Below are 26,070 nucleotides of genomic sequence, written 5' to 3'. Positions count from 1 at the left end.
TTATTTTTTTTTATTCATTTCGTCTACCATGTAAAAACAAATAAATTGAAAGTATTTCAAGCAATATTGCGTTGTTTCACTGCAAAAGTATTTGATGCGTTAAAATTTGAAATAAACATTGCACGAACATTCAGAAGTTGAAATATTATTAAGTTTTATCGTATATTTTATATCCGACAATTATCGCGAATGATTTTATGAAGAAACAGACTAGAGTATACTAAATATATAAGATAAGATACGGGGATAAGGGAATACACCAAAAAAAAAAAGGAGAAAAAAAAAAGAAAAAAAAATTGAATCGGTTATCGATAAAATGATAAGAAATACAGTTTAAAACAATCTATTCTCAAAGATTTGTTAAAAATATTGATTAACTAAGGATTAATTAATCAAGCATTGTATCTGTTAATTATATATAAATATATATATATATATATATATATATATATATATATATACACATACACATATAACGATAATATTTAATTATTAATTCTACAAAACGTATTAATTAACACATACATTTTATACATGTAAATACACACATACATTCACACATATGTTTTTTGATAAGGAATATGTATTATCTTGATATATGTATACGACATTTGAATTATTTATTCGATAATAATAAAGAATAAAATTCAAAGACGTCCGCGTTCGTACGGAAGCTTTGCAGCTTCCGCAACGTAAAGAAATCAAAGTTCTCTCGGTGTTTAGTAGGTGGGGATATCGTTATAGATGGAAGCACAGCGATGGTTCAGTCTCGTTCTTAGCCTCCTCTTGGCTGGAATCGCGCGAATGAACTCGCGTCGGTATTAATCGATGTTACCGCGATAGCTTTTATTCGTAACTTCCTAAACGTTATCCAAAAATATCCGATTTTTGTTTGTGCGATAAAAATAAAAGACGAAAAAAGAGAGAAAAAAAGAGAGAGAAAAGGGAGAAGAAGAAGAAGAAGAAGAAGAACGAGAAAAAAAAACAAAATTAATTTTTCATTTCGTCGAAGTGGAATAGAAAAAAGGTGAAACGAACGATCTAGGGTAGGGTATTTTATGAACCCTATAAAAAAAAAGAAAAAAAAAAGAAAAAGGGAAAAGATAAACTAACGAGTGTTCTATAAACATTTTTACATTCGTGTATACTTAGACACACACATACACACGTAATATCGCATATAGATGCATACAGATACGGAGGACATATATCGTATCTTCTTTCAGAATTAACGTCATCCACAAATAGACGGACGATCGTTTAAATATACCGTCCAACTAAGATAAGATCCAACCATAAAGATTTTTTATTAATCTGCTAACATGTCATGTGCAAAGTGTGCATGTATTTAAAATGATAAGTACATCCTAACGAAATCTCGTCGATATCTAATTTGTTTTATTATCTAACGTTACGCGTAACAACGATTACGTTTTTTTAATTCTACCAATTCACGTTTCGTCGATTGCGTCAACGAGAACGTTCTTTACGATTTCGCAAAGGAATATGTCGAGATTGTTACAAATTTTTTTTTTTCTATATTTTAGTTGTTACTCGAAGAAAATCTGGGTCAAGAACATTTACGATTTTACGTCTAGCTTCTCTTCTTTAACCCACCGCCCCGCCCCAACTACCTTAATATCGTACCGCTACTACGTGATAAGATTTTCAATGGAAACGAAATTTTGCAAAAGCGAAATAAAAACTCGTCTCGTGTTTTTTTCCACTCGCCATTTTTGGGTTTTTGTCTTATACAATCCGTACAATTTTTATGCATCGGACGATACATGATATTATACATTATATTATATATACATATATATATATATATAATACAACGTATAATATATATAATATAATTATATAATATATAATATATAATATAATAATATATATATATAAATATTATATTAATTATTTAATTAGACCTACGACATGTAGATCTAACCAGATAATTAAAAGTCTCTCGATTAACACAGGACTACCCACGGTGCTATTATTTCTGCTGCTGCTGAGCTTCGAAAAGCAAGTTCAAAGATATACACTTCATCTCTTTCTTTCTCTTTCTCTCCCTCTTTCTCTCTATCTTTGTTAGGAGGGTGACTGCGTGCTTTCTGTTGGGGTAGATCGATAGAACACATGCGCTCTGAGCGGTACACATTCCCTTTGGATAGGCGCGTTTAACAGCTTTTCAACTCGAGCTTTTTGTACATACACATACATACGTATATATGTATATATATATATATATACAAACATACATGCATATATGCACACACCCATTCACTAACATTCACACACATACACACACACATATATATATACACATACTTACAAAGATCGTTCCACATTTTTTCCTTTCAAGCGTCGTTCATCGTTGAGCCCTTCGAAGAACAACCCTTGTTAAATCTTAACTAAGCTAAAAGTTATTTCTATGAACGAATCTATGCTCGATTGACTATACCTCAATCGTCTAATATCTAAGTTCGTCCAATTGCGTGAAAGACAGGAGAAAAAACAAGATATTCAAAAAGAGATCAAATTCTATTCTTTCTTTTCTCATATGCAATGCATTCTCTTTATTTTCCTTTTTTTTTGTTTTTGTTTTTTTTTTTTTTTTTTAAGAAGAGAGAAAGAGAGAAATTCACGAGCTATTCTTCTTCTTTGTTTGATGCATCCTATTTTTTTAAAGGACAGAGATTATCTTATTCTTCTTCCTGGTTTAGTGCATCATGCTTTTTTAAAAGAAGAGTATGAAAAACAAGAAGAGAGAGAGAAAGAGAGAGAGAGAGAGAGAGAGATCAAGTCTTACTCTTTTTCCTCGTTTATTGCATCCTGTTTTTTTTTTAAAGAAGAGAATGAAAAAAAGAGAGAGACAGAGACACAGAAAGAAAGAGAGAGAGAGGGAGAGAGAGACAGAGTGAAAGAGGAAGGCACCGACGTTATGTAATTTCTTTCCTCCCTTCCTACTATCGATATTCCATTCGTTTAATCGTAAAAAAAAAGGATAAAGAGAGAGAGAGAGAGAGAGAAGAAGAAGAAGGAAGTAAAAAGGAGACATCGAGAATAAATAATTTCTTTCACATTCTTTTCTATTAATCGTTTAGATAATTTACGTTTCTTTTTTATTTACAATCTTTTTTTTCATTCTAGTAAAAGCTGGATAAAAGCTCTTCGATATCGCATCTTTCTTTCTTTTTTTTTTTTTTTTTTTTTGAATTCACGATATCGCCGATAAAATAAAGGAATCATCAGAAACAACAAGTACACCGTTCGATTTCGATGATCGATGACGATGATGACGATCATCTTGGAGATCGGTCTGTCTGTGTGCGTGTGTGTGTATATATATATATATGTATTACCTAATAACACGTCACCTATGCTGCTAACCACGTTAATACGCGCAAACAGTCGTAATTTCTATTTATAGGTTCTGAAATAATCCGATACTTTAGCAACGACCTTACTAGACGCATCAACTTGTCGTTCGGTGACTTTTTAACATAAGCTCATCATTTCTCTCTTCGTGTTGTTGTTGTTATTGGTTGGTTCTGTTGTGATCGTTTTTGTTTCGTTTTTCCTTTCTTTCTTTTTTTGTTTTTTTTTTTCGTTCGTTCTGTCAGGTGGTTGCGAAGCCTTTCAATCGGATAATATGAATGTAATGTCAGTGCGGTTTTATCACGAGATCGTATTACGAACGAAGATGTAAATTACAGAGGATTATAATTCGTTCTAAAGATAAAATAGTGAGATAATATAAATTATATATATATATATATATATATATATATATATAATGATTATCATATAATATATAATTTATAAATATTGTAAGATTTTTTTAAATGGACATTCTATGTCGGGATCTTTAAATTTTATTTAATTGTATATTAATGATTATATATAATAATATATATATATTTCTTAATATATAATTAAATGAGATTACACATCATTAAATTATATATAACTAATGTAAAATTATATAAAATATTTATATTATTTTATGAAATTGTATATACGTATACAAATAATAAAAGATATATATATATATATATATATATATATCTTTTATTCTTGTTTCTCAAAAATTAAAAAAAAAAAAGATTATTACTTAAAATCGTTATCATATTATTAAAAATAAAATGACATAATTTACGTATCACTGGTTTACGGTTTAAAGGTCGTAATACTGATACAGTGTATAAGATAATCAACTATGTACAAGTACTCGCGACATAGTTTCGTCGAAAATATCGTTGCTTTATAAGCACACGTATATATACTATGTGTGTGTGTGTGTGTGTGTGTGTGTATGCATTAACATATATATATGTTAACGATTGAAGTTACGAATCAAACCTGAAATTGCATTCTCGTGTGATCATTTATTTAAAAGGATATGTCATCGCTTCGAGGGCTTAAAAACAGCTGTTGCCATTGATTCGGTCGCAATGGCTATTACTTCTTTTTCTTTTTCTTTCTTCATTCGTCATTACATCGTAAAACCATTACGTTCTTCAAGGATTTAACGAATTAAAATTTGAACTATAAAATTCAAGGACGTCGTCCTAAAATTTCCATCATATATCATATATCCCATAAATTAAATTGTGTACGATATATATATATTTTTTTTTTATTCATGGAAGTGGACGAAGTAAGAAAGAAGTATGCAAATATAGAAATAAAAAAATAATTTATCGACTTACTGACATATCAAATAAAAAAAAAATATTTATCATAAATCACGAATTTATATTCCGACGTATGGGGAGCAATAACGTGCAAAAAATTAAAAAGGAAAAAAAGAATTTTAAACGCATTTTACACGTTTCTAATAGCGATACGTTATCCGATTACTTTTTTAACTAATTACGTAATTACGAGTAGAATAATTAATTTCAACCTTTGGCGAGAAGTCACGCGAAAAATAATGATCGATGATTCTATAGAACAGTTCGTAGTGTAATGTAAAGTTAAATATTTGTTCATATATAGAAATATATCTAATATTTAACGTAGCAAAAAATTATAATAGATAATTATAATGAGAATATTGATGTATACATAACGTTATCGATTTTAATAACGGTGTCATGTTAAAGAAAAAGAAAAAAAAAGTAACTTGTACAAAAATCAAAAAAAAAAAAAAAACAAAAAAGATTGCATAGAAATCTAAAAAACTAACAGTATAAAAAACCTGCGTTAACTTTAAAACGCGAACTTTAAAAATTGAAAATATTGAAATGCATTCATTAAAAAATATGTTGTTTGATGAACGCACGAAGGAAAAATTGATGTGTCGAGAAAAATGAAAGAAGAAATAATTAAGAAAATAAACAAAGAAAGAAACAAACAAAGAAGAAATAAAGGAAAAAATATATTTTCGCGAAAAATAAAAAATAAAAAAAAATTACGCTATTTAGCATTGGTGTTTTTGCAAAGCGTGTAAAAGTAAGTGAAACGTGCGAAGAAAATAATCGTGTAGAAAAGAAAAAAAAGAAAAAACAGGAATGAAACAAAAGGATAAAAAAGCAACTTTTGATAAAACATAATCTAGTATGAACGCGAGTGTAAATAACTAGAGAGCATGCACGAACACTTTTATTGATCGCACGCGATAAATTTTACGGTTGATATACAATAAATCGATAACGCGATTAATAAAGGATAAAAGAAAGTTTGAAGATTGTCAATCGTGTAGAGATTAAAAAGGTTGAGTGATTCTAATCGAAAATGAAGAAAGATATCAAATTTGGAAATTATTTATCGAAGGAATAACGTCGATCGATTATTCGATACACGATCTTCCATATTATTTCATAATATTTAATCAACAAATTTCTCAATATAACGATTTTCAAAATGTTTCATTCAAACATATTTCAAATATATTACTTTAAAAAATTTCTCTCTCTTTCTTTCTTTCTTTCTCTTTGAGAAATGTTACATTTAATTTGGATATTTTTTAATTTTGACACAATTTTCATATCTTGAAATATTCTCTCAATTCAATTTAAATTTCATAGTTTTAATTCATACAATTTCAATTATAATAATTATTTAATTCTCTCTATCTTTTTTCTCTGCTCCTCTCTCTCTTGGAGATATTTCGTAATATTTAATTAACAAATTTTTTACTTTTCAGACGATGTCAACATTTTTTAATTCAAACAATTTCAATTATAATACTTAAAAAAATTTCTCCCTCTCTCTCTCTCTCTCTATTTCCATTCATACTTAATTAAAAAATTCATAAACTTTTTACAATATTAATCCCAACAATATATCCATCAAGATTTACAAACTTTAAAAACATTACGTAGAAATTACTAAAAAAAATTAAGAACATTATAAAAAGATACGTATTTCTTTGACGAATATCATTGCTTTTTTTTCTTCTTTTCTTTGTTTGCAGTTAAGAAAGTGTTCTGTGAAAAATGGAGGCAGAAAAAAACGGTACTATCGAGAAAGAAAAGAACGAGAGTGGCAACGAGGTGGCAACTACGTTAAATGTCACGAACGAAGTTGCGAATATGAAGCTCGATGAAGTTACAGCTAATTCGGGAAATTCAACGCCAGGTAGTCCAGCTGCTAGTTCGCCAGCCGGTAGTTTTTTGGCGAATTTTAAGGCTTTCTCGAAATTCGGTGATCCTAAGAGCGATGGAAAGTCGATAACACTTAGCCAAAGTGATAAATGGATGAAACAGGCAAAGGTGATCGATGGAAAGAAGATCACAACAACGGACACCGGGATCTATTTCAAGAAACACAAGTACGAATTCGATCTAACGAATTACTATCAATCATTTCAACAAATAAATAATCATTAGATTTAATTAGATCGTGTTAAATATATCGGGATAAAGAATATCACGTATAAAACCTATACGAGCTAGTTGAATGAAAAGAAAAGAAAGAAAAAAAAGATCAAACTAAATATAACATTTGATACTCGAAGAAATATCTTTCAATGGATTAAAAATGTTCTTAGGTCGATGAAACTTGCGATCGATCAGTACAAATCGTTCCTGGAGGAACTCGCTAAAAGTAAGAAGGTCGATTTCGTTGAAATGAAGAACAAGATGGCGAATTGTGGTGCACCAGGCGTTACGGTAGGAGTATCCGGGGTTAGTATCGAATAAAAATAAAAACAAAAACGAAAACAATAACAATAACAATAACAATAACGATTAATTAATTAACTGATCGATTAGAAATTGATTCTATCAATGATTGATCATAGACTAAGAAGTCTTCAAGAGTGGTCACCTTTAATATTATCAATAAAAACGACTTGCAGGCTGGTAAAGCAGCATCGACTGTGGATCGTTTGACGGATGTTACTAAATACACTGGTTCTCATAAACAACGTTTCGACGAGAGTGGTAAGGGTAAGGGTATAGCAGGTCGAAAGGATTTACCCGATCAATCGGGATATGTCCAAGGTTATCAAAACAAGGACACGTATAATAAAGGTCACTAGCCCAACCTATACGATCTAAACAAGAGGCTTATTTTATCATTTCTTAATACTACACTGTCTCCCGTCCAGGCACTACGCACTTAAACGCTTCCTTTCTGATTATCGTAGGAAACGTTTCATTTTTAAAATGCGTAACTGCGTACTTAAACGGGTCCCTCACTGGATGCTTCCTCACGGTCGTATCATATATTTTCGTTCTTCGATCATTATGCTGTCAGATTATCATTAATTGTTTAATACGATCATCGCTATAACAGGATATGTTCTTTTTTTTTTCGATCTCAAGGATTTTATTGTTCGAGCAAAACGAAGATGTTGATTCTATAATTTCTATGTCTTCAATATAATTTTTTTTCGTTCTATTCTTTTTTTTTTTTTTGGAAAATGAGAGACAAAGAGAGATAAGGTGAGTGAGAGAAAGAGAGAGAGAGAGAGAGAGAATGAAAGGTCGAAGAACGAGAAAAAAAGTATGACCTATCGTCAAGTTGATCGTCAAGATCCTGGATGATCTTGATATAACGATCTCGAGAAATACGTGCATAAATATATACATAAATAGTTATATACCATTACTTGGTAGTAATAATGGTGGTAGTACTTTCTGTAAAATCTGTCAAATCTATGGGGTGATTTAAATTGACTTGAGTACCTAATTAAGGAACGACACGTTCAATATATATTCTCGATATGAGAGACTTTTGTAATGCTGGATCGATACGATTGTCTTTTGAAGTAAGTAAATAAATAAGTAAGTACGTAAGAAAGTAAGATAAGTAAATAAGTATGTAAGTAATTAAGTACTTAAATGCTTATACAATGCGATGATGTTCCAGGTGAAGATAATCAATAACAATACCCAATATATATGCACTTTGATAACGAAAATAATGTCGACCACGTTAATCGATTTTGTTGAACGATATTTTATATATATATTTTTTTCTTTTTTTTTTTTGCCGAGGGTAAGCGAAAGAGGGCGGGTTTCAGTGCTGTATGAGCGGCAAAAATAAATAAAAAAATTAATACGCTCGAAATATATTATTCGAGCACTATATATTCTCGATCTTTGATTCGCTGATAACAGTATTTTTCTTTATGCAAAAATATTGAAAGAGAGAAAAGAAAAAAAATATACATATACACAAAAATCGTAATATTCGAATTTTCTCAATTTTACTGCTTTGGTAATGTACGGGCCTGAGAGAACAAACAAAAAAATAAAAGAGAAAAATAAAAAAAAAAAAATAAAGAAAAAATAATGAAAAAAAAAAGAAATAAAAGAACGATAAAGAAAAAATAAAATACGAAACGAATCACAAGAACAAAAAAGTCGATACTGTCGTCGCAACAATATAAAAATTTGTGATATCGATTTTCTTTTCTTTTTTCTTTTTTTATCATTTTTTAAGAAGAATCTCGTCGAATTGTCGCGAGCGCACGAATATTAAGAAAAAAGAGTGGACAAAAGAAAGAAAGAAAAAAAAAAAAGAAAATGGGAAAGAATGAAATAACTCCGTAACTTTGCGCATACAAATTATCGAAAAGTGTATTTGAAGTGTACTTAAAAAAAAAAAAAAAAAAAGAGAAAAAAAATAGAAAGAGTAATTTTACTTGTCGACATAATTGCCTCAAACGCGAGACCAAACGCATATTTAGATAAGAAGTTACGTTCGATTGTAAAAAGTATGTTATTCGTAGTATGCTTATATATTTGAATGTCATTATACATGTAAGAATTTATATATATAATTTTCGTTCGTACACCGTGCGTAACGTAAATGCAATAACGAATTTATTTTGTACATTAACAAATACCGATACATTTGAAACATATTATTCTTCGATATAATATTTCTACTTCTATTTTTTATTTCGAAAAAAAAGAAATAGAAAAGAAAAAAAAAAGGAGAAAAAAGAAAAGAAAAAAAAAAAAGAACATGATCGAAGGTTCTAAATTTTAGTTATTTTTTTTTTCTTATTTTTGCTTCTATCACATTTTTTCCCTCCCTTAACGTAATTTTAACGGATTATTTTTCTTTTTTACGATCGATTGCATTTATTATTATATATACGATCGTTCGCGCACGCTTAATATATAAGGACACTTTCTAAAATAATATATTATGTATCCACATTGTCAACAATGAGATATAACGATATATATGCAATTAATGGATTTCCTATTTGGAAAATAAGAAGAAAAACGAAAGAAAAAAGAGAAAAAGTAAAAAAAGGAAAAAAAATGAAAAAGAAGAAAGAAAAAAAAAAGATGAAAAATGAAAAATGTTCGTTTATTTGTCACCTTCTTTCTTTACGGTAAGGTCAATAACATCTCTTATGTTTCTCTTTATCATTCTTTTCTTCGATGCTTTTAAGCGACATTTTGAATAATAATAATAATATTAATATTAATAATATAATAATAATAATAATAATATAATATAATAGTTCATCGTGTGTGATTCGTCTATATCCTTAAATACCATATAAAATAAATTTTTACGTATCTACGGTTAATTTTGTTAAAACACTCTTTTTCTACAAAAACGCGCATATATATATATGTGTGTGTGTGTCCGATATTATGCGAATTCGATGTTTACGATTACATATGCAAAAAAGTATATGTATGTATTATGTATTGCACGCGTACGGTCATCTTGTTCGACTTTATACTTTTGTTATAAAGTTAATAGTTGCTTTTATATTTTTTTATTGCATATTAGCAGCGTTTGTGTAAGTATATTGTAAAGGATATACACACACACACAGGTATATACATATATATATATATATATATATATATATATATATATACCTATTGTATATATGTTGTATATAAAAATTCATATAATAATAAAGGCTATAAAAATATTTATTAAACAAGCACTAGAATATAACAAATAGATAACATTAAAAAAGAAAAAATAATAATAACCGTACACGCGCCGGGCAAGATAAGTGCATTCATAAATTACATTTTATATGAGTCATATTATATCTATAAATAATATTCTATATATGCGTGCATGCGTGTGCGTGTGCGTGCTTTTTATTTCTTTTTTCATCCTTTCAATTAAAGCTTTACTTTATATAACTTTCTTTTATATAAATATTATATTCACGTTCGAATGATTCATACGAATTTTCTTTTGTGCGATCGTCGTTCGATTCTTTTTCTCCCTTTTTCTTTTTTTATTATTACGAAAAATTAACGAAAATACTGAAAGAAATTATTAAATAATTTTTTATTATTACTATAACGGATACTCTTACGTAAGCCAATTTTTAATTGCATATACATATATAATACAGATATATATATATATTTTTCTTTTCTTCTTTGTATTAGAATCAAGTTTGTGCACAGTAATTAAATCTCTTACATAAAAAGAATCCGTTTGTTTCGACAGTTTTGTGCGTTTCTCTGTTGTATATATATATATATATATATATATATATATATATATATATATATATATATATATAAAAGAAACACCTAATACGTTTTTTATTAAATAATTCTCCATTTAATCAAACTTATATATATATATATATAATACGTAATTAATATATAATAATTGCTAAATAGTGTACGAGCATTGGAACTTGCTCATACTTGGCAGTACTTACGTTCACGATTAATCAATTTAAATATTACGCATAAATATAATATCCCGAATCGATATACGACAATAATAAAACAAAATTAAAGAGCAAGTGGTGTGGCATGTAAATCGTGTTTGCATTAAAACGATCGGTTGCGATCAAATCAAAATGGAGAATAGTGACGAATGATATAATCATTAAATAAGTTAATAAATCACTCTCTTTCTCTTTTTCCTTCTCTCTCTCTCTCTCTCTCTGTCTCTCTCCTTTTTTTTTGTTTTTCTTTTTTTTCTAATAATAATAATATTAATAATAATAATAATAATAATAATAATAATAATAATGATAGCAATAATAATAATAATATTAATAATAATAAAAAATCATCGTCATTAAGCCTTAAATTCGAGACGATAGGAAATTATCGATAACGGGGGTTGTTAAAAAGAAATAAAAAAAAAAAAATGTTCTCTCTCTCTCATTTTTCTCTTTAAAGATCGAGTGTCGATATCTCAGTAATATTTATAATTCCGTAAGAGTGTCGACGGAAGCACGTAGACGCGATCGATTATTACAATCGTTTGATTCTTTATTCGCATTAGCCTCGTCGATTCGTGAGACTATTTCATCCCTTAGAACGATTAAAACTCGACGGTCCTGACGATTTTGTGCCGGTGCTATTTGTAATGCTTCCTGTACGTCCGACATAGCTTCCTCGAGCAAACCAACGTCAACTCGAGCTTTTGCACGCGCGTAAAACGCTTCGTAAGACGTTGGTCGGACTTTCAATGCTTCTTCGGCAAGCTCAATGGCTTCTGCACCTTCCTACGATAAAATGAATAATCGTGTATTAATTGTCACGTACTTGTAACATTCAAAAGAAGAAAAGAAAAAGAAAAAAGCAAAAGATCAATAAGGAGTCGCTATTCTTCAAAGGTGATTTTTTTTTTTTTTCTTAAGTCTATATGCATTTACTATAATTTTAACTCGTTGACGCCGGCGCTGTAATTTGCATTTTCTTTTCCATTTTCTCATTTTTCTATTTTTTCTTAACTGCTACAAGCGCTAACGTTAATCAGACTTTTCTACGTTTAAATGTCTCTTTTTGTTAGGTATTGGAAAAATTACTTTTCTAAGATACTAATTAAAAAGTAGAAGAACGATTCTTTTACTAGCAGTAAAACAGATAATTAATATTGAATTGGAAATATTATTTTTAACCGCTTAGAATACTAATTAAAAAGTTAAAAGTCTGGTAAAGTAAAGTGACAGAAGAAAAATGATATTTTATCAATTTTTAAGAATTACTTTTAAACATTTATGATACTAATCAAAAAGTCATTGATATTAGATGAACTATCATCAAAATGAATATTTAATATTATATCGCGACATAATTATTAACAAATAAATAATGATAGAAAGAAGACTTTGAGAAATCGTAAGAACGTTATTTACAAAAATCGTTGAACGTATAGAGAGAAAAAAAAATAATAATAAAATGTGTTAATTAGAAACAATTACAAAATTAAAATTAAAAAAAAAAAAAAAGAAAAATGAAGAAAAAAAGGAAAATTAAAAAGAAAAAAAAAAGAGAAGAAAAGAAAATAATAAAACGCATCAATCTAAAAGAATTAACATAAATATAAAAAAATAAAATCAAAAGTATTACGTTCATCTTGCGCTTGCACCGGCTAAGATTCAGGAAGAAGTTCAATCGCAATTGAGCAAAACTCTGAAGTTGCAGTATCATGTGACCCTGTTCTTGTCCCTGACAATCCTCCTCAGGCGAGATAGGAAATTTTTTAAGAGCGTATGCGTATCGATGAGAGGCCTCCTTTAAACGACTCTTTCGATAAAGTACATTTCCATCCTCCAGAAGTTTGTTCAACAATATAAGCAAGACATCGGGTTTTCCAGCGGCCATTGCCCAAGTAGCTGGTCCAAGTTTGGCACCTCGTCGTAAGAAACATTGTACAACCGGTATATTGCGACATCCGATTGCTCTGTCCAATGGTCGCATGCCGTGCAAGTCAACGTGTTCGACAGCAGCTCCTTTCTCAAGTAACAATTGTACGAGCTTTGGATTACCCTAAATATCGGAAGAAAATATTGGAAGGAATAAAAATATTTTCATACGTCTTTCCTTTGGTTATTCCTGGTTATCGAATTTGATTATACAAAGAGAAGAAGAAATACCTGAAACGCGGCCAAATCCAAAGGTGTTCTACCGGTGTTGTCGCTCGTGTTAACGTCAGAGTTATGATCGAGAAGATTTTGTACGCTGGTTAATCTTCCTCTAACGCATGCCCAACAAAGAGCGGTAAGGCCTTCCTTGTCTTTGGCCTCGATTACGGATCCTTTATCGAGAAACATTTCGATGAGATTGGTATGACCTTCCGAGGCAGCTAACATCAACGCCGTACGACCAGAAGGATCGCGTTGGTCCAATAACGTTAACGCGTCATCGAGGACAGTGTCGGTACTGCTCGAAAGAGTTCCTTGCAAGAGTCTTTCAGCGGTACCCCAATGACCTTCTCTCGCGGCCAGCATCAACGGCGAGAGACCTTTAGCGTTAACAGCCAATGGGCTAGCACCACGAGCCAAAAGTGCGGAAACTGTTGTAGTCGAGCCATTCGCTGCGGCAACCGTCAAAGCGGTTTCACCGATCAACGTGTCCGGTAAATCGACTATAACCTCGGCCATGTCCAACAAATACTCGACGATCGACTCGTGACCTTGAGCAGCAGCTGCGACGACCGCTTGCTGAGCAGCCTCTTCCCTTCTTATCTCCGACGACACGTTTTCGGAGATTTTTAAACCACTCGGTACGAGCCAATCGCATGCCAAGAGATAACCAACTACGGACAATTTACCGTGTCTCGCTGCGTGTACCAATGGACATTGTCCTGCCATGTCGACGTGACCAAGGGAAGCTCCAGCTGCGGCTAATCTAAGAATTTTTAATAAATATTAGTTTATTAATTATCGTCGATATTCTTCATGAATCTTTTTTCTCTTCCTTTCCTTAAGAATTTAATTCGACATAAAAGGATTGGAATCGATCGATATTTATGTATACCTTCTAACAACGTCACAATGACCTCGTGCTGCCGCGAGAGACAATGCCGTGCAACCTTGGCTATTAGTCAATTCAACGTCCGCACCAAATTCGAGAAGAAGCGAGACCATCTCTACTGAACCTTCGTGAGCGTACATACAAAGAACCGGTGCGTTGCCCAAGTATTCGGTTACGTGATTCGGTGATGCTCCTGCCAGCAGAAGCAATCTTGATACTTTTACATTCGGGCTATAAATATTACGTAATGTGCACAGTGCCGAGGAAACGCATTCCGTGGATGAGGCTAGCCAGATTGCCTAAGGAAGATTAAATAATCACGATTAGTTCGTTTTTTTTTCTCTGTATTATTAATTAGAATTTTTGAACGTATGATTTAATAATTTTTTCTATTTTGTTTCGTTTTGTATATTTTTATTATATATAATTATTTTTTTTTTTTTTTTTACGAATATAATTACTTGTAAATCGCGTGATGGCCAACAAGGGGCAACACCTCTGTAAACGTGTGCCTTCAAAACGTGATGGCCAAGCTCCAAAGCTTTTTCACCGTCCAATGGTGCCTGTAGACGCGATAATCTAAACGCAATAGCTGCATGGCCGAGTCTCAGGTCGCAGAGAAACTTAGTAGATTCACCTTCGTCTCTTCTCATTAACCATTCCCTGAACGACGGGTGAAAGAACATATATGTGTCGTCTAGTCGTTTCACGAGAAACCCAGAGAGCATCTAAACAACGAGATACAATTATATTATTAATATATCTTTTTTCTTTAAACAAATCGCATCATCTTGTAAACGATCTTACATTCTCTTTTACGTACCATAATATTCATCATCAGTTATGCGTGCAAATATATATATATTTTTTATTTTTTTGATATATATATATACCAATCGATGAGTATTTTACATTTTTTGTTTTTTTAAACTTATTAATATATTTAGTTCACCTTGAATCTCTGCATGAAGTCCTCCCAGGAAACGAAGTGATTCGTAGTTAACGAATTTATCGAATAATAAATTTCTAATAGAGTTAGGGGATACAACGCAGCCAGACATACGCCCAGAAGAGGTTGGACCTTGTCGAAGGAGGTCGCCGTTGGAAATCTCAGGTTGAAATGTAATTGGAAGATTTGTGCGAGGGAAACTGGTAGAACCTAAGAAAAAAAAAAAAGAAAAAAGAAAAGATCATTAATCTTGACCTTGAAGAAATTGAATCGACGTTATTGAACCGGCATTGTTAAATCTTTACGAATATTTAAGATAATTTCAAATAGAAATACAAAACCATTTTCTTTTCTTACTTTGTAACTCGCTGATTTAGCAACGAGATGTCCACTTTCGATGAGATCCAAGGTCAATTTGGCGAAGAGAAAACTTCCTCTGGCGAGTGTTAATAAATGCGAGGCAAATCTCGTTTGATTGGCGCTACACGATGATTCCGTTTTTCCATTAACAGATGCGGTTACGTTAGTCTGTATCGCAGGACTTTGAGCGAGTCTATAACCAATGTAATCGGACAAGTCCTTCGTGACGTTGTTGCCAGCAACATCGTTTGAAGTTTTGTCCAATGATATCCTGGTATAAGGAAGTTGTTTCGCGCATTCCAATAATTGTGTTCTAACCGTACAAATGACCTTAAGCCAGCTTGGAAAATTAGGTGCGTGCCTTGTTAAGAAGGACGCTATTGTGTCACCTCTGTCCGGTCTGTGATATTCTGCTTCGCAAACGGCATCGATGAGAATTACCTATTGAAATTAAAAATTTGACAATTTTTTTTTATCGAATAAAAATCAGAGAAGAAAAAAAAAAGAAAAGAATACAATTATTTTCATGATAGAATTAATAATGAAAACGTATGTTAATAATTATGTAACGCTGTTATTACAAATCTACTAATTGTTTTTATTTATACCAAAAAAAAAAGAAGAAGAAGAATGAAATTCTAAAGGAAAGATGAATATCAAACGATGATATTAAATATAGAAAAACTTATCAATTCATTTGTGATTAGTTAATATTCCTTATGTTTAATTTTGATATTTAAAAAAAGCACGTTTTCTTAATGTACATTGAAATTTATTGTTTTTATCAAACTTGATTGTCACGGTAATTGAATACAAAAAAAAAAAAAAAAACTGAGCAAGCCGATTTGATCAGTTTATATTTAATTTGATGCTATAATAGATAGATGACTCTTACTTTCTTTGAAAAAAAAAAAAAAAAATTTTAATTTAGTATTAATTGAATTTAATATTGATTAAATCTATGAATTAATTGTATCTAAGTAATAATTACATGTCAACGAAATACGAATCAATTGATTTACCATCGTAGATTCAGGCAATCTGTTAGCTTTTCTTAATGTTAAGAGCGGTTCGATGATGCCTCTCGAAAGAGCAAGATCCGGATCTACGGTGCACTCTCTTTGCGACAGGGAGCCTTGTAGATGTTGTTCGGATAATAAATATTCCCTGTAAGCGATCAGCTGAGGTGCCTGACATAATTGTGCGGCTAACGAATGAATCAAATCTGGTACAAGACAGGTGCTGTTGTTATCGGCTTGACAAAAATGATAAGCCACGACGTGGGACGCTAATTCTCGAACCTACAAAACAGAAAACAAACAAACAAACAAACAAAAAAAAAAAAGAAATTAATTCATGATTTATCAACGATTGTTATTAACGTACGATCATGATGTTAATGTTGGAAAGAACGTATTACCTTTTCATTGGTGCGCCTAACATTCGATTGAAGAGTGCTCGAGGCATTTGATTTTTCTCTATCGTTCTCGATCTCCTCGGTTATTTCCGGCGGAACCGGTTGCACGCGTCGCCTTCCAAAACAACTATGTTCCACCAACTGCAATACCAATGCCGTTTTACCTGTACCAGGTGATCCGGATATTAATATACCAGGACTCGAACTGTTTATCACGGATAATATTTCGTGAAGTAGCCAGATACGTCCTGTGAATAAGGGCTCGGTTTCGAGAAGAGGAACTTCGAAGAATAATGGCTTAAGTGTCAGTTGTGACGTGGCGTGATGCTGTACGAAGCGTACTGAAAAGATCGTATCGAATTAAGATATTTAATACCGTTTTATTTTAATTATATATACAGTTAGGAGTCCAATGTTTCGAAACGATCGATTATCATAGAAAATTATCATATAAATAAATTATAGAGAATGAAATCAATAGGATTTTAATAAACAATTGATTTTTTACTATTGTTTGATTTTCCTGGGATGACCGTGAAAAATCTGATCAACTTTGAAACAAATATATTTGATGAAAACTCTGACCCCTTTATCACATGGTCTTGTAAATGAATTCAAAAATCTTTGTTCCGCAAAAAAACACTATTAACTTTTATACTTTGCACAAATCATCGATAAAATATTTAATTTCAAAGTTAGATCGTTTAGAAAGATCGATCATGCAATCTTCACGCGGTATCGCGTGATACTAACTTCCAATTTTATAGATCAAAGATATCAAGAAATGTTTAATGAGAATATATTTTGTTATGTCGTTTCGGATAACGCTGTCTTCATTTCAATTACAAAAGTACGTAAATTAAGAGAATAAGAGATAAAAAGAAAAAATAATAAAAAAAATAAATAAATAAATAAAATAAAAGAAAAGAAAGATTTGCATAAAAGATTTTAATTTCGATCGGGTTTTAACAAATCTTTCTTTCTTTCTTTCTTTTTCTTGAGATGCAATTGCTGACGTTTTACTTTTTTATTTTTTTCTAGAGAAACTAATCGATCGCTTAAAAAACATTTTCTTTAGAGAATTAATCGATCGATCGAATTATAAATAATACTATTAATTGATTTACGTTTGGGGTCGATGCTTCCCTTGACGTTACCAGCCCTGGCCGATCTTCTGACGCAGGTTCGTCGGTTTTTAAATTGGTTTACTTCCTCATTGGGTTGATTCGATTGCGAGGCATTAACGGAATGTCTTCTTGGTGTTAACGGGCTCGAACTACCGTTCGAAAGACCGGAAACGGAAACTGACATCGACATCGACATCGACGTAGAAGCTGATGCCGAGGTTGAGATTGATACCAAACTACCGGCACTGTCGCAATCTCTCGACTTTATTTTTCCTTTTATCTTGCTCTTCGGTTTATTCGTTGAACGTAAAGCAGCAGCGGCTTCGGTTTCGCTCGATGTACCTGTTAACGTTGATACTGGACTGGTATTGGTCGATGCGAGAGTTTGCGTCTCGAAGCTCGTTAAACTGCTGAACGATGCTGCCGAACTATCGTGACCTTGCATGGGTGCTCTAACAACAAAATTTCCAAATTTGTTCATTTCTAAACAAACAATTTTGCTACGAATATTTTTCTCCATTTATTCGTATAATACGATTCGATATACGACGACGATGATGATGATGATGATGATGATGATGATAATGCGTGTGTGTGTGTGTTTTAGACGAATGATATTTACCTTTGAATACCAGTATTAACGGGAACACGATTGGACGCACTCGTAAAATAGTTCGTAGTATCAACCGGTGAATTTTCTCGTCCATGGTTACCACCGAGCAATAGACCCAACCTCATGTAAAGATCCGACTGCGAGGATTTTCGTGTTTTCGAGGACAACGGTTTCACGCAACCACCTTCGTCGTCTAAAATACGACGATAAGATCAAATAATATTCGTATCAGATCGATAAAGAAATAAAGAAAATTTGTATGATTTATTCGATAATCCAAAGATGTGTTTAACGAACGTCATGTAATATACATAAATTGTTATAAAAACCGTTTGATACGACGGTTTCATGCGTTCTCTCTAATACGTTCTTTAAGAGATCTAAGAATCTCATTTTACACAGTTCACGAAATATAAACAGAACGATCGGTGTCGTTTCTTCTTCTTCTTCTTCTTCTTCTTTTTCTTCTTCTTCTCTTTTATTAATTATCGGGCGTGCACATCTTGCGTCTGGGAACGAGATGAAGGAGGGGTGAGGATAAAGGGGTGTGTGTGTGTGAAGGGAATAGGAGAGGGGAGAGTAGGAAAATAAAAATAAAAAAATATAAAAAAAAAATAACGAATAAAAAAAGAATTAAAAAAAAAAAAGAAAGAGGACAATCAACTCCATGCTGTGAGTAAGTAATCATGCTACAATGATATTTCTTGATCGATCTCGAACGTGAACGATATATTGCGTTTGAGGATTTCATTAATCGGTGAACTTTTGGAGCAACCTTTTAGCAACGTCACAGAAAACACACGCGTACATATATAGAAAGAGAAAGAGAAAGAGAGAGAGAGAGAGAGATGGATAGATAGATAGATAGATAGATAGATAGATAGATAGATAGATAGATAAAAAGCGCACACTCTTGAAAATGTAATTCCTGCCTGCAAGTTTATTGGAAGAATCGATTAGCTGATTAAGTCCATCGTTTGCCGTTCCTTGACTGTTGCTCCATAAAGATTTGATTTTTCCCAGAACCAGACCTGGCCATCTTGATTTTCCTTCCCAAGATGATGCCATCCATGCTGCACGTTCGTATTTTGTGTGTAATGATAAGTGAATATTTTCGTTTCTTTTCTTTTTTTGTCGAGCCTAATCGCGAACCTCTACTCGCTTTATTTTATTATTACTATTACTATTATTATACTTATTATCGCTGTCGTTGTTATTACTATTTTTAATTCTCTTTATTTTACACGTATTTTTTTTTGTTCCTTCTTCCTTTTTCCTACTTTTTTGTATCTTTTTTTTTTGTAGGAAAGCACTCAAAATAGATAGATAATTTGTTTTGAAAAGAGATCTCGTTCGAAAAAATGTTTTTCTAAACTTCCTCTCTTTTTTTTTCTTTTTTTTTTTTTATTTAATCGGAAGTAATATTAAGATATTAAAATTGTTAATATACCTGACAATGCAGAAGGATTATCAGCCGTGGGTGGTTCAGGTGAGGAGGTTCCGCGTCTGGACGATCTTTGCGGTCCAAAAGAACTTCTCAATACTTTAGGATTCAGAAAGAATCTTCTTCGTTGATTGGGCGGCGTAGGACAACCTGAGAAATTTGTAAAAATGTTTATAGAATATAAAAAAAAATTGTTTAATAATTTTCATTCGAATATAACGATCTATTTTACGAGGATTGAGAGAAAGAGAGAGAGAGAGATCTAATGTTGATTATTCAAAAAAATATAATGTCTTCCGTGTTATCAATGTTATCATTATTAATTAACAAAGAAATTCTTTAAAAAATAATATTCGATTATTCACAATCGAGAATAAAACATTCAAGTAGAATAAATACGATCAATTGAATAGATAACTACGTCAAATATAATTTTTTTCTTTTTTATTATTTATTTATTTTTTTTTTGAAATTAAATTTGTACGTACTCTGAGTCATCATTTGAGGTTTTTGTCGAGTATGAGAGTTCAACGGCGAGTTCATTTTACTTTTCGATCCTTTAGCGTGCTCCCCGGTTGAAACGTTGTCAGCCAGGTTGTCTCGTTGCTGAGAAATAAAATAAAGGAATACATTAAGTATAGCAGTAACATTTGTTTTCATTTAGAAATTCGCGTGACCAACAAGCAATGGAGAATGTTCGTTGAGGAGAAGAGATAAATCGTTCATACGATAAACGAGGATAATTAACGATATTTCATTGTCAATCTAACACGAAACACGTATCGTAGAGATTGTTCTCTTGATATATATGTATATATGTATATATCGTTTTACGATAAATACACATAACGTAAGTAACAGTTTCGTCGTAACAGTTATAATAAACATTTTATAAAATAAAATAACAATAAGTATTTTTATAAAATGGATCGTGATATCAACTGAAAGAATATTCCAAAATTTTTTCAGATAGAAAATGGTTGATAGAGAAAAACTGCTATTTATACGATTAATATTTTTTAAATACTTTCAATCAATATTTTTAACGAATCATTGATATTCGTCATAAAATCTCTGTACGTAAAATATTAATTTATATATTATAATTATTAATATTTTATTATAAATATTGATTAAAAATATTCATATACATTGACCATTTATTTCACGAAGTACTTATTCATTAATCGATAAAAATACTGAAAAGAAAAAATATAATAAAAAATAAATAGAAGCGAATGAGGAATAGTTGAAGGTGATACACGGACGTCCGCATACGTGCGTCATCGTCTTTTATTTACATCTTCGTTCTTTTAATCGAAAAGAAAAATTCTATACCTTTTCTTAACTCTTTACGATCGTAGACTACTAAATAGATTCTAGTCGATTAGTAAACAGTACGACAGATGTGTACTAATTTGTAAAAGAAAATGTCAAGTACTATAATAAATAAAAAAGAAAAGAAAAGGATAAAAAAAACAAAACAAAATAAAATTCCAGATGTGCAAGTATTAAACGATGTTAGTAAAATTACTATCTCCCTTTAGAAATATCTAAAAATATCTAAGGATATCTAATTAACATTTCATAATATGTATATATATAAAAATATATATTTTTTATATTCATATTAATTTATATATATAAATTACATAAAAAAAATATATATATACAGAATATATACAAATAAACATATACATATATAAAGGTAAAATTTCATAAGTTAAGTATTAAAATTTTATAATAAACTCACGTGGATTGTTCTAGACGTTAGATTGGCCCGCGTCGTGAGTTTACTCCGTGGCCTTGGACTGCCGCAAAGTGAGTTAATCGTCGATGAGTCATCGATCCAAGCACCATCGATAGGTAAAAGGGTTGACATAGGTTCGATGGTAGAACCGACGACGAAGTCCTCACCGAAGGTTCTACCATCGATCAAACCTTCTTCGTCTTCCTCATCGTCGCCATTGAGATCGGCTCGTTGATGTTCTGCCCTCATACACAGTGGACAAGCCTCGCTACGGAAAAGGCAAGAGTAACATCTCTCGTGCCCGCAGGAATCGATCAGTCGTCGTTTTTTCCCTTTGTCGAAGGGCATCTCGCAGGAAGGACATGTCGAACCACCAAGCATTCCCGTCGATTCGACCAAAGCACGAATCTGCGCCAGATCTGTGAAAAATAACAAAGTTATTTTATTTTGTTTTGCTTCGTTTTGTTACATCTTTTGTTTTATTTTTTTCATCAGCGAAATCTTCATAGATTCGTTTTCTCCTCTTCTCACCCCCATTTTACCCCGTATACAATAAAAACATATCAGAATGCGTATTAATTTAATTTGAACAACTCAAATTTAATTTTAAACCCAAAATAATCTTTAATATCAAGATTTGTCGGGATTATGCAATTCATTTATTTTATCCGTATTATCGAACATTCAATAATTTAATACTTTTGATATTTTGTCTCACGAATGAATAATAAAGCTAGAGCGGCCATTTTGTCCGTCCCCTTCCCCTACACACACACGCGCGCGCGCGTGTATATATATGTGTGTGTGTTTTATATATCACGGTGGTCCTCCTAACGGTAATCATGATTTTTGAGATATTTAAGATAATTTGACAAAAAGAAGAAAAGAAAATAAAGAACGAACAGAAATTCAACACTTTTTAAACATCTTAAATTTCTTAAATAAGAACAATAATAATAACAACTGACTGAAATATTTTTCTCAGTTTGTGTCTTCGATGAAAAAGGATGATCACCCAAACCTTTTAATGATGTATGTCATGTATCAAAACGAATTATCTCGATAGCAAAAAATTATGCATTAGCAAATTTAAAACTTGAGTCGTAACATACCATTCTCTACATTGTTATTTAACAAAAAAAAAAGTCACGTTTTTTATCGAAAAAAAGAAAAAAGAAGAAAAAAAAGAAAAGAAAAGAAAAGAAAGTGTAGTCAATTACGTCTTTTTTTTTATTCGGTCAAATTATCGTAAGTACCTCAAAAATCACGGTTACCGTTACGAGGACCACCCTGTAGGTATATAAAATGAAAAAAACAAGAAAAGAAAAGAAAAGAAAAGAAACAAAAAATTCTAATTTTGCATTTTTTCTTTCAATCTTTCTGTCTCTTTCTTCTACCTGTCCTGTCAATTTTTTGAACGTATATTTTTTATCGTCGGATTTTCTAAAATTACGTGAAAGTTAGATAAAACATTTTAACGGATTCGATTAAATGAAACATTTTGAAAAATCCTTGAAATTGTTCGTTCGTTAATCGATAATCGAGAAACCAGTTGGATTACGCGAATCGAAGTTCTCCAAGAGGCGCCTCGTACTTAAAGGATTCTAGAAAGTGAGGTCACGACGGGAGCTCGCGTGTGCTTGTCCTCCTCTCGATCACCCTCACGTACTTACCTACCTACCTATACTCACGTAACGTACGTGAGCACCACGTGTAACGTGACTTTGCGACTTATCCGCATCGTCTCTTTCGCTTCTGCAACACCACGCTCCCCGATCTCCGTGATGCGTTCGACCTCGTTAACTCACGCGCGACCCTACTACCTACCTACCTACCTATCTTCTACCTACCACTTCTATTTCTTCTACCGAACGATCTTATTTTCTATCGGCACGATAAAACGTTTTAGCATATAGATTAAATCCATTTATGGGATTTTATGTCGAATAAATTTATATATAGGATGTATGTATAAGATTTATTTTTGTGTTATTTATAGGATCGATATTTTTATTAATTAATAAATGAAAGTATTTTGTAGGTATGTGTGTATGTGTGTGTGTATTGATAAGTATTGTATACATTGATATATTTTATATTTTTATCAATATCTATGATAAAATATCGAGAAGTAATGTAAGTGATCAGTATAAGTAATTAAGTGTTAGGATTGAGTGTAGGTTTATTATAAATGTTTAAGTATTTCAAATATTTATAGTGTTTTATATAGGTTTATATATATATATATATATATATATATATATATATGTATATGAATATATTGAGAAGTGTTTATAATAAAATGTTAGAACGTAATATCAGTGTAAATGACGAAGTCTCTGTGTTACGTCTGAATTTATTATAAATATAATACATTCATATTAAATAATACTAAGCGATTATTATATTCATATATATTTTGATTAAAATACTTTATTAATCGTAATATATTTTATAAAATAATTAACGTATGAATATTTTTATAATAAGTAATACAATAATTAAAGTAAAAATATTTTCAATAGAATACAGTATAGTATTCTCTTTCTTTTTTTCTTTTCCATTAATCAATGTCGCAATTATCGAACATTTATACCATTTAAGATATAAAACCATTAACATCATAAATATTTGTTAACAAACAATAAATAATAAATACCCAATTATCCAATAAAAATTATTATTATTATTAACATTCTTCAATTTAAACATAAAAACTTATCCCTTCCATCCCTTCTTTTTTTATATCTTTAAAACATCCTCCAATTTCAATTAAAAGACTTCAAAAATCATGTAAAGTATTCCAAAAAGAAAAAAAGGAAAAAAAATTTATCCTACATATTGTAAGACTATATTTCAAACAGAAGAAGATAGACAATTTTGTTACACACTTGAAACTTTTTCGAAAAAGGATCAATCGTGTTATAAGTGTAAGGGTCAGGGAAAAAAGAGAGACAGACAGACAGAAAGAAAGAGAGAGAAAGAGAAAGATAGAAACATAGGGGAGTAGAGTGGGGGGAAGAAGGAGGGGGTAGGTAGGTAATTCGGGTCTCACGACCTCCTATCCTGGTAAGGTAAGTGCATACAGGTAGGCAGGTGCAATTCCACTCGGGGCTGGCTTACCGTAAGCTAGCTAGGTCAACGCACTCGAAGACGTAAAGAGCTCGAAGGAAGTAAGTACGTCTTGCTTCCGCGCTAAACTTGTCTCTCTCTCTCTCTCTCTTTCTCATTCTCTGTAAGTTTTTCTCTCTTTCTCTCTTTCTCTCTTTCTCTCACTCTCTGTAAGTCTCTCTCTCTTTCTCTCTCTCTCTCTCTTTTTCTGCTTTGCTAGCCTTTTTGTCCGTTTCTGTTTTTCCTCGTCCTCTTTCTTTCTTTTTCTTTTTATTTTTTTCTTTCTTTGTTTTCTTTTTTTCTTTTTTCATTTTTTACCCCTATCTTTTTGTCCTTACGACGCTCCAGTGACTTCAGGACAAAGACGATAGGAATCGAATGGTCGACGAGTTAACTCCTTCTTTGCTTTACTCGGCTCGTATTTGTATGTATCTATTCGTTCTTTACGACGATTGTTGTTTTTATAAAGTTCGATCATAGAGAAATAATTGAAAGAAAAGGTAAAAAAAAAAGAAAAAGATGTAAAGGTAGAGGGAAGAAACTATCGAGAGAAAAGGATTAAGGGGTTTAGAGTTAAGGGGATTAGTTTTTATCATTCTTTTTTCTTTTCTTTTCTTTTCTTTTCTTTTCTTTTCGAGAAAAATTTTAATTCCATACTACTAAGAAGACATATTGAAATTAGTCGAATTAATTTTCTTATCGATCTTTCAACGACGACGATAATTTGTTAATTAATGATAATTAACAAAAACGTTTCGAAATGTTAATGATTAATTATTCTTTTAAACGAGTTAGATAAATCCATCCTATTACTTATAATTTTATTTACTTACTCGCTGACTGGTGATACATTTTTTTTGATATAATAGAAAAAAAGCAAAAAAAAAGAGAGAGAGAGAGAAAAAGAAGAGAACAAAAGAAAAACAAATACAAATGAAAATAAATGGAGATAGATAAAGATAAATTAAAAGAACGAATAAAAAATAAATAATAAGGATAAATTAAAAAATGTGGTAAAAAAATTTTTCTACGAATGGAGAGTCCGTTTGAAAGAAGTATAATACTTCTACGAAGTATAATACTTCTCTGAACGCTTGGTCCAGGTTAAGGAGGCTCGTT

At 31.2% G+C, this 26,070-nt stretch overlaps 2 protein-coding genes across 8 annotated transcripts in view; one reads left to right on the top strand and one right to left on the bottom strand.

Annotated features, from left to right (window-relative positions):
- The first annotated feature begins 753 nt into the window (after positions 1 to 753).
- LOC127071348 (tubulin polymerization-promoting protein homolog) lies at positions 754 to 8,775 on the top strand. 5 transcript variants are annotated; one of them, XM_051010518.1, is made up of 4 exons: positions 754 to 1,027; positions 6,425 to 6,781; positions 7,001 to 7,136; positions 7,253 to 8,775. In XM_051010518.1, the coding sequence occupies exons 2-4, from the start codon at positions 6,447 to 6,449 to the stop codon at positions 7,490 to 7,492; spliced, it is 711 nt and encodes a 236-aa protein (XP_050866475.1). In that variant the 5' UTR covers positions 754 to 1,027; positions 6,425 to 6,446; the 3' UTR covers positions 7,493 to 8,775. The 5 variants fall into 5 exon arrangements, with proteins under 5 accessions (XP_050866475.1, XP_050866476.1, XP_050866479.1 ...); XM_051010519.1 differs by having other exon boundaries at positions 754 to 1,046; XM_051010522.1 differs by having other exon boundaries at positions 757 to 1,027; positions 7,310 to 8,775.
- Positions 8,776 to 9,762: 987 nt separating this feature from the next.
- Positions 9,763 to 26,070, bottom strand: part of LOC127071335 (protein TANC2) — a 48,429-nt gene continuing 32,121 nt past the window's right edge. For 2 of the 3 annotated variants that reach the window (XM_051010483.1, XM_051010484.1), the window contains 15 exons: positions 21,844 to 22,259; positions 20,579 to 20,696; positions 20,097 to 20,240; positions 19,579 to 19,719; positions 18,656 to 18,839; positions 18,034 to 18,485; positions 16,910 to 17,247; positions 16,512 to 16,790; positions 15,487 to 15,930; positions 15,133 to 15,339; positions 14,642 to 14,908; positions 14,184 to 14,479; positions 13,301 to 14,054; positions 12,774 to 13,193; positions 9,763 to 11,926 (listed from right to left, as the gene is read on the bottom strand). In XM_051010483.1, coding sequence (XP_050866440.1) covers positions 11,624 to 11,926; positions 12,774 to 13,193; positions 13,301 to 14,054; positions 14,184 to 14,479; positions 14,642 to 14,908; positions 15,133 to 15,339; positions 15,487 to 15,930; positions 16,512 to 16,790; positions 16,910 to 17,247; positions 18,034 to 18,485; positions 18,656 to 18,839; positions 19,579 to 19,719; positions 20,097 to 20,240; positions 20,579 to 20,696; positions 21,844 to 22,259 — 4,763 coding nt within the window. In that variant the 3' untranslated portion in view covers positions 9,763 to 11,623. The remainder of the gene's footprint in view (positions 11,927 to 12,773; positions 13,194 to 13,300; positions 14,055 to 14,183; positions 14,480 to 14,641; positions 14,909 to 15,132; positions 15,340 to 15,486; positions 15,931 to 16,511; positions 16,791 to 16,909; positions 17,248 to 18,033; positions 18,486 to 18,655; positions 18,840 to 19,578; positions 19,720 to 20,096; positions 20,241 to 20,578; positions 20,697 to 21,843; positions 22,260 to 26,070) is intronic. The other variant, XM_051010485.1, reaches the window with a different exon arrangement.

This window comes from Vespula vulgaris, chromosome 21 (genome assembly GCF_905475345.1).
Source record: "Vespula vulgaris chromosome 21, iyVesVulg1.1, whole genome shotgun sequence".
NCBI lineage: Eukaryota > Metazoa > Arthropoda > Insecta > Hymenoptera > Vespidae > Vespula > Vespula vulgaris.
The sequence above is the reverse complement of the archived record's forward strand: the minus strand, read 5'-3'. Positions and strand labels throughout refer to the sequence as shown.

Coding starts and splice junctions, on each gene's coding strand:
- LOC127071348 (XM_051010518.1), top strand. CDS start 6,447: ATGGAGGCAGAAAAAAACGGTACTATCGAGAAAGAAAAGAACGAGAGT. Junction 6,782..7,000: donor ATCTATTTCAAGAAACACAA/GTACGAATTCGA, acceptor AAATGTTCTTAG/GTCGATGAAACTTGCGATCG. Junction 7,137..7,252: donor TTACGGTAGGAGTATCCGGG/GTTAGTATCGAA, acceptor GATTGATCATAG/ACTAAGAAGTCTTCAAGAGT.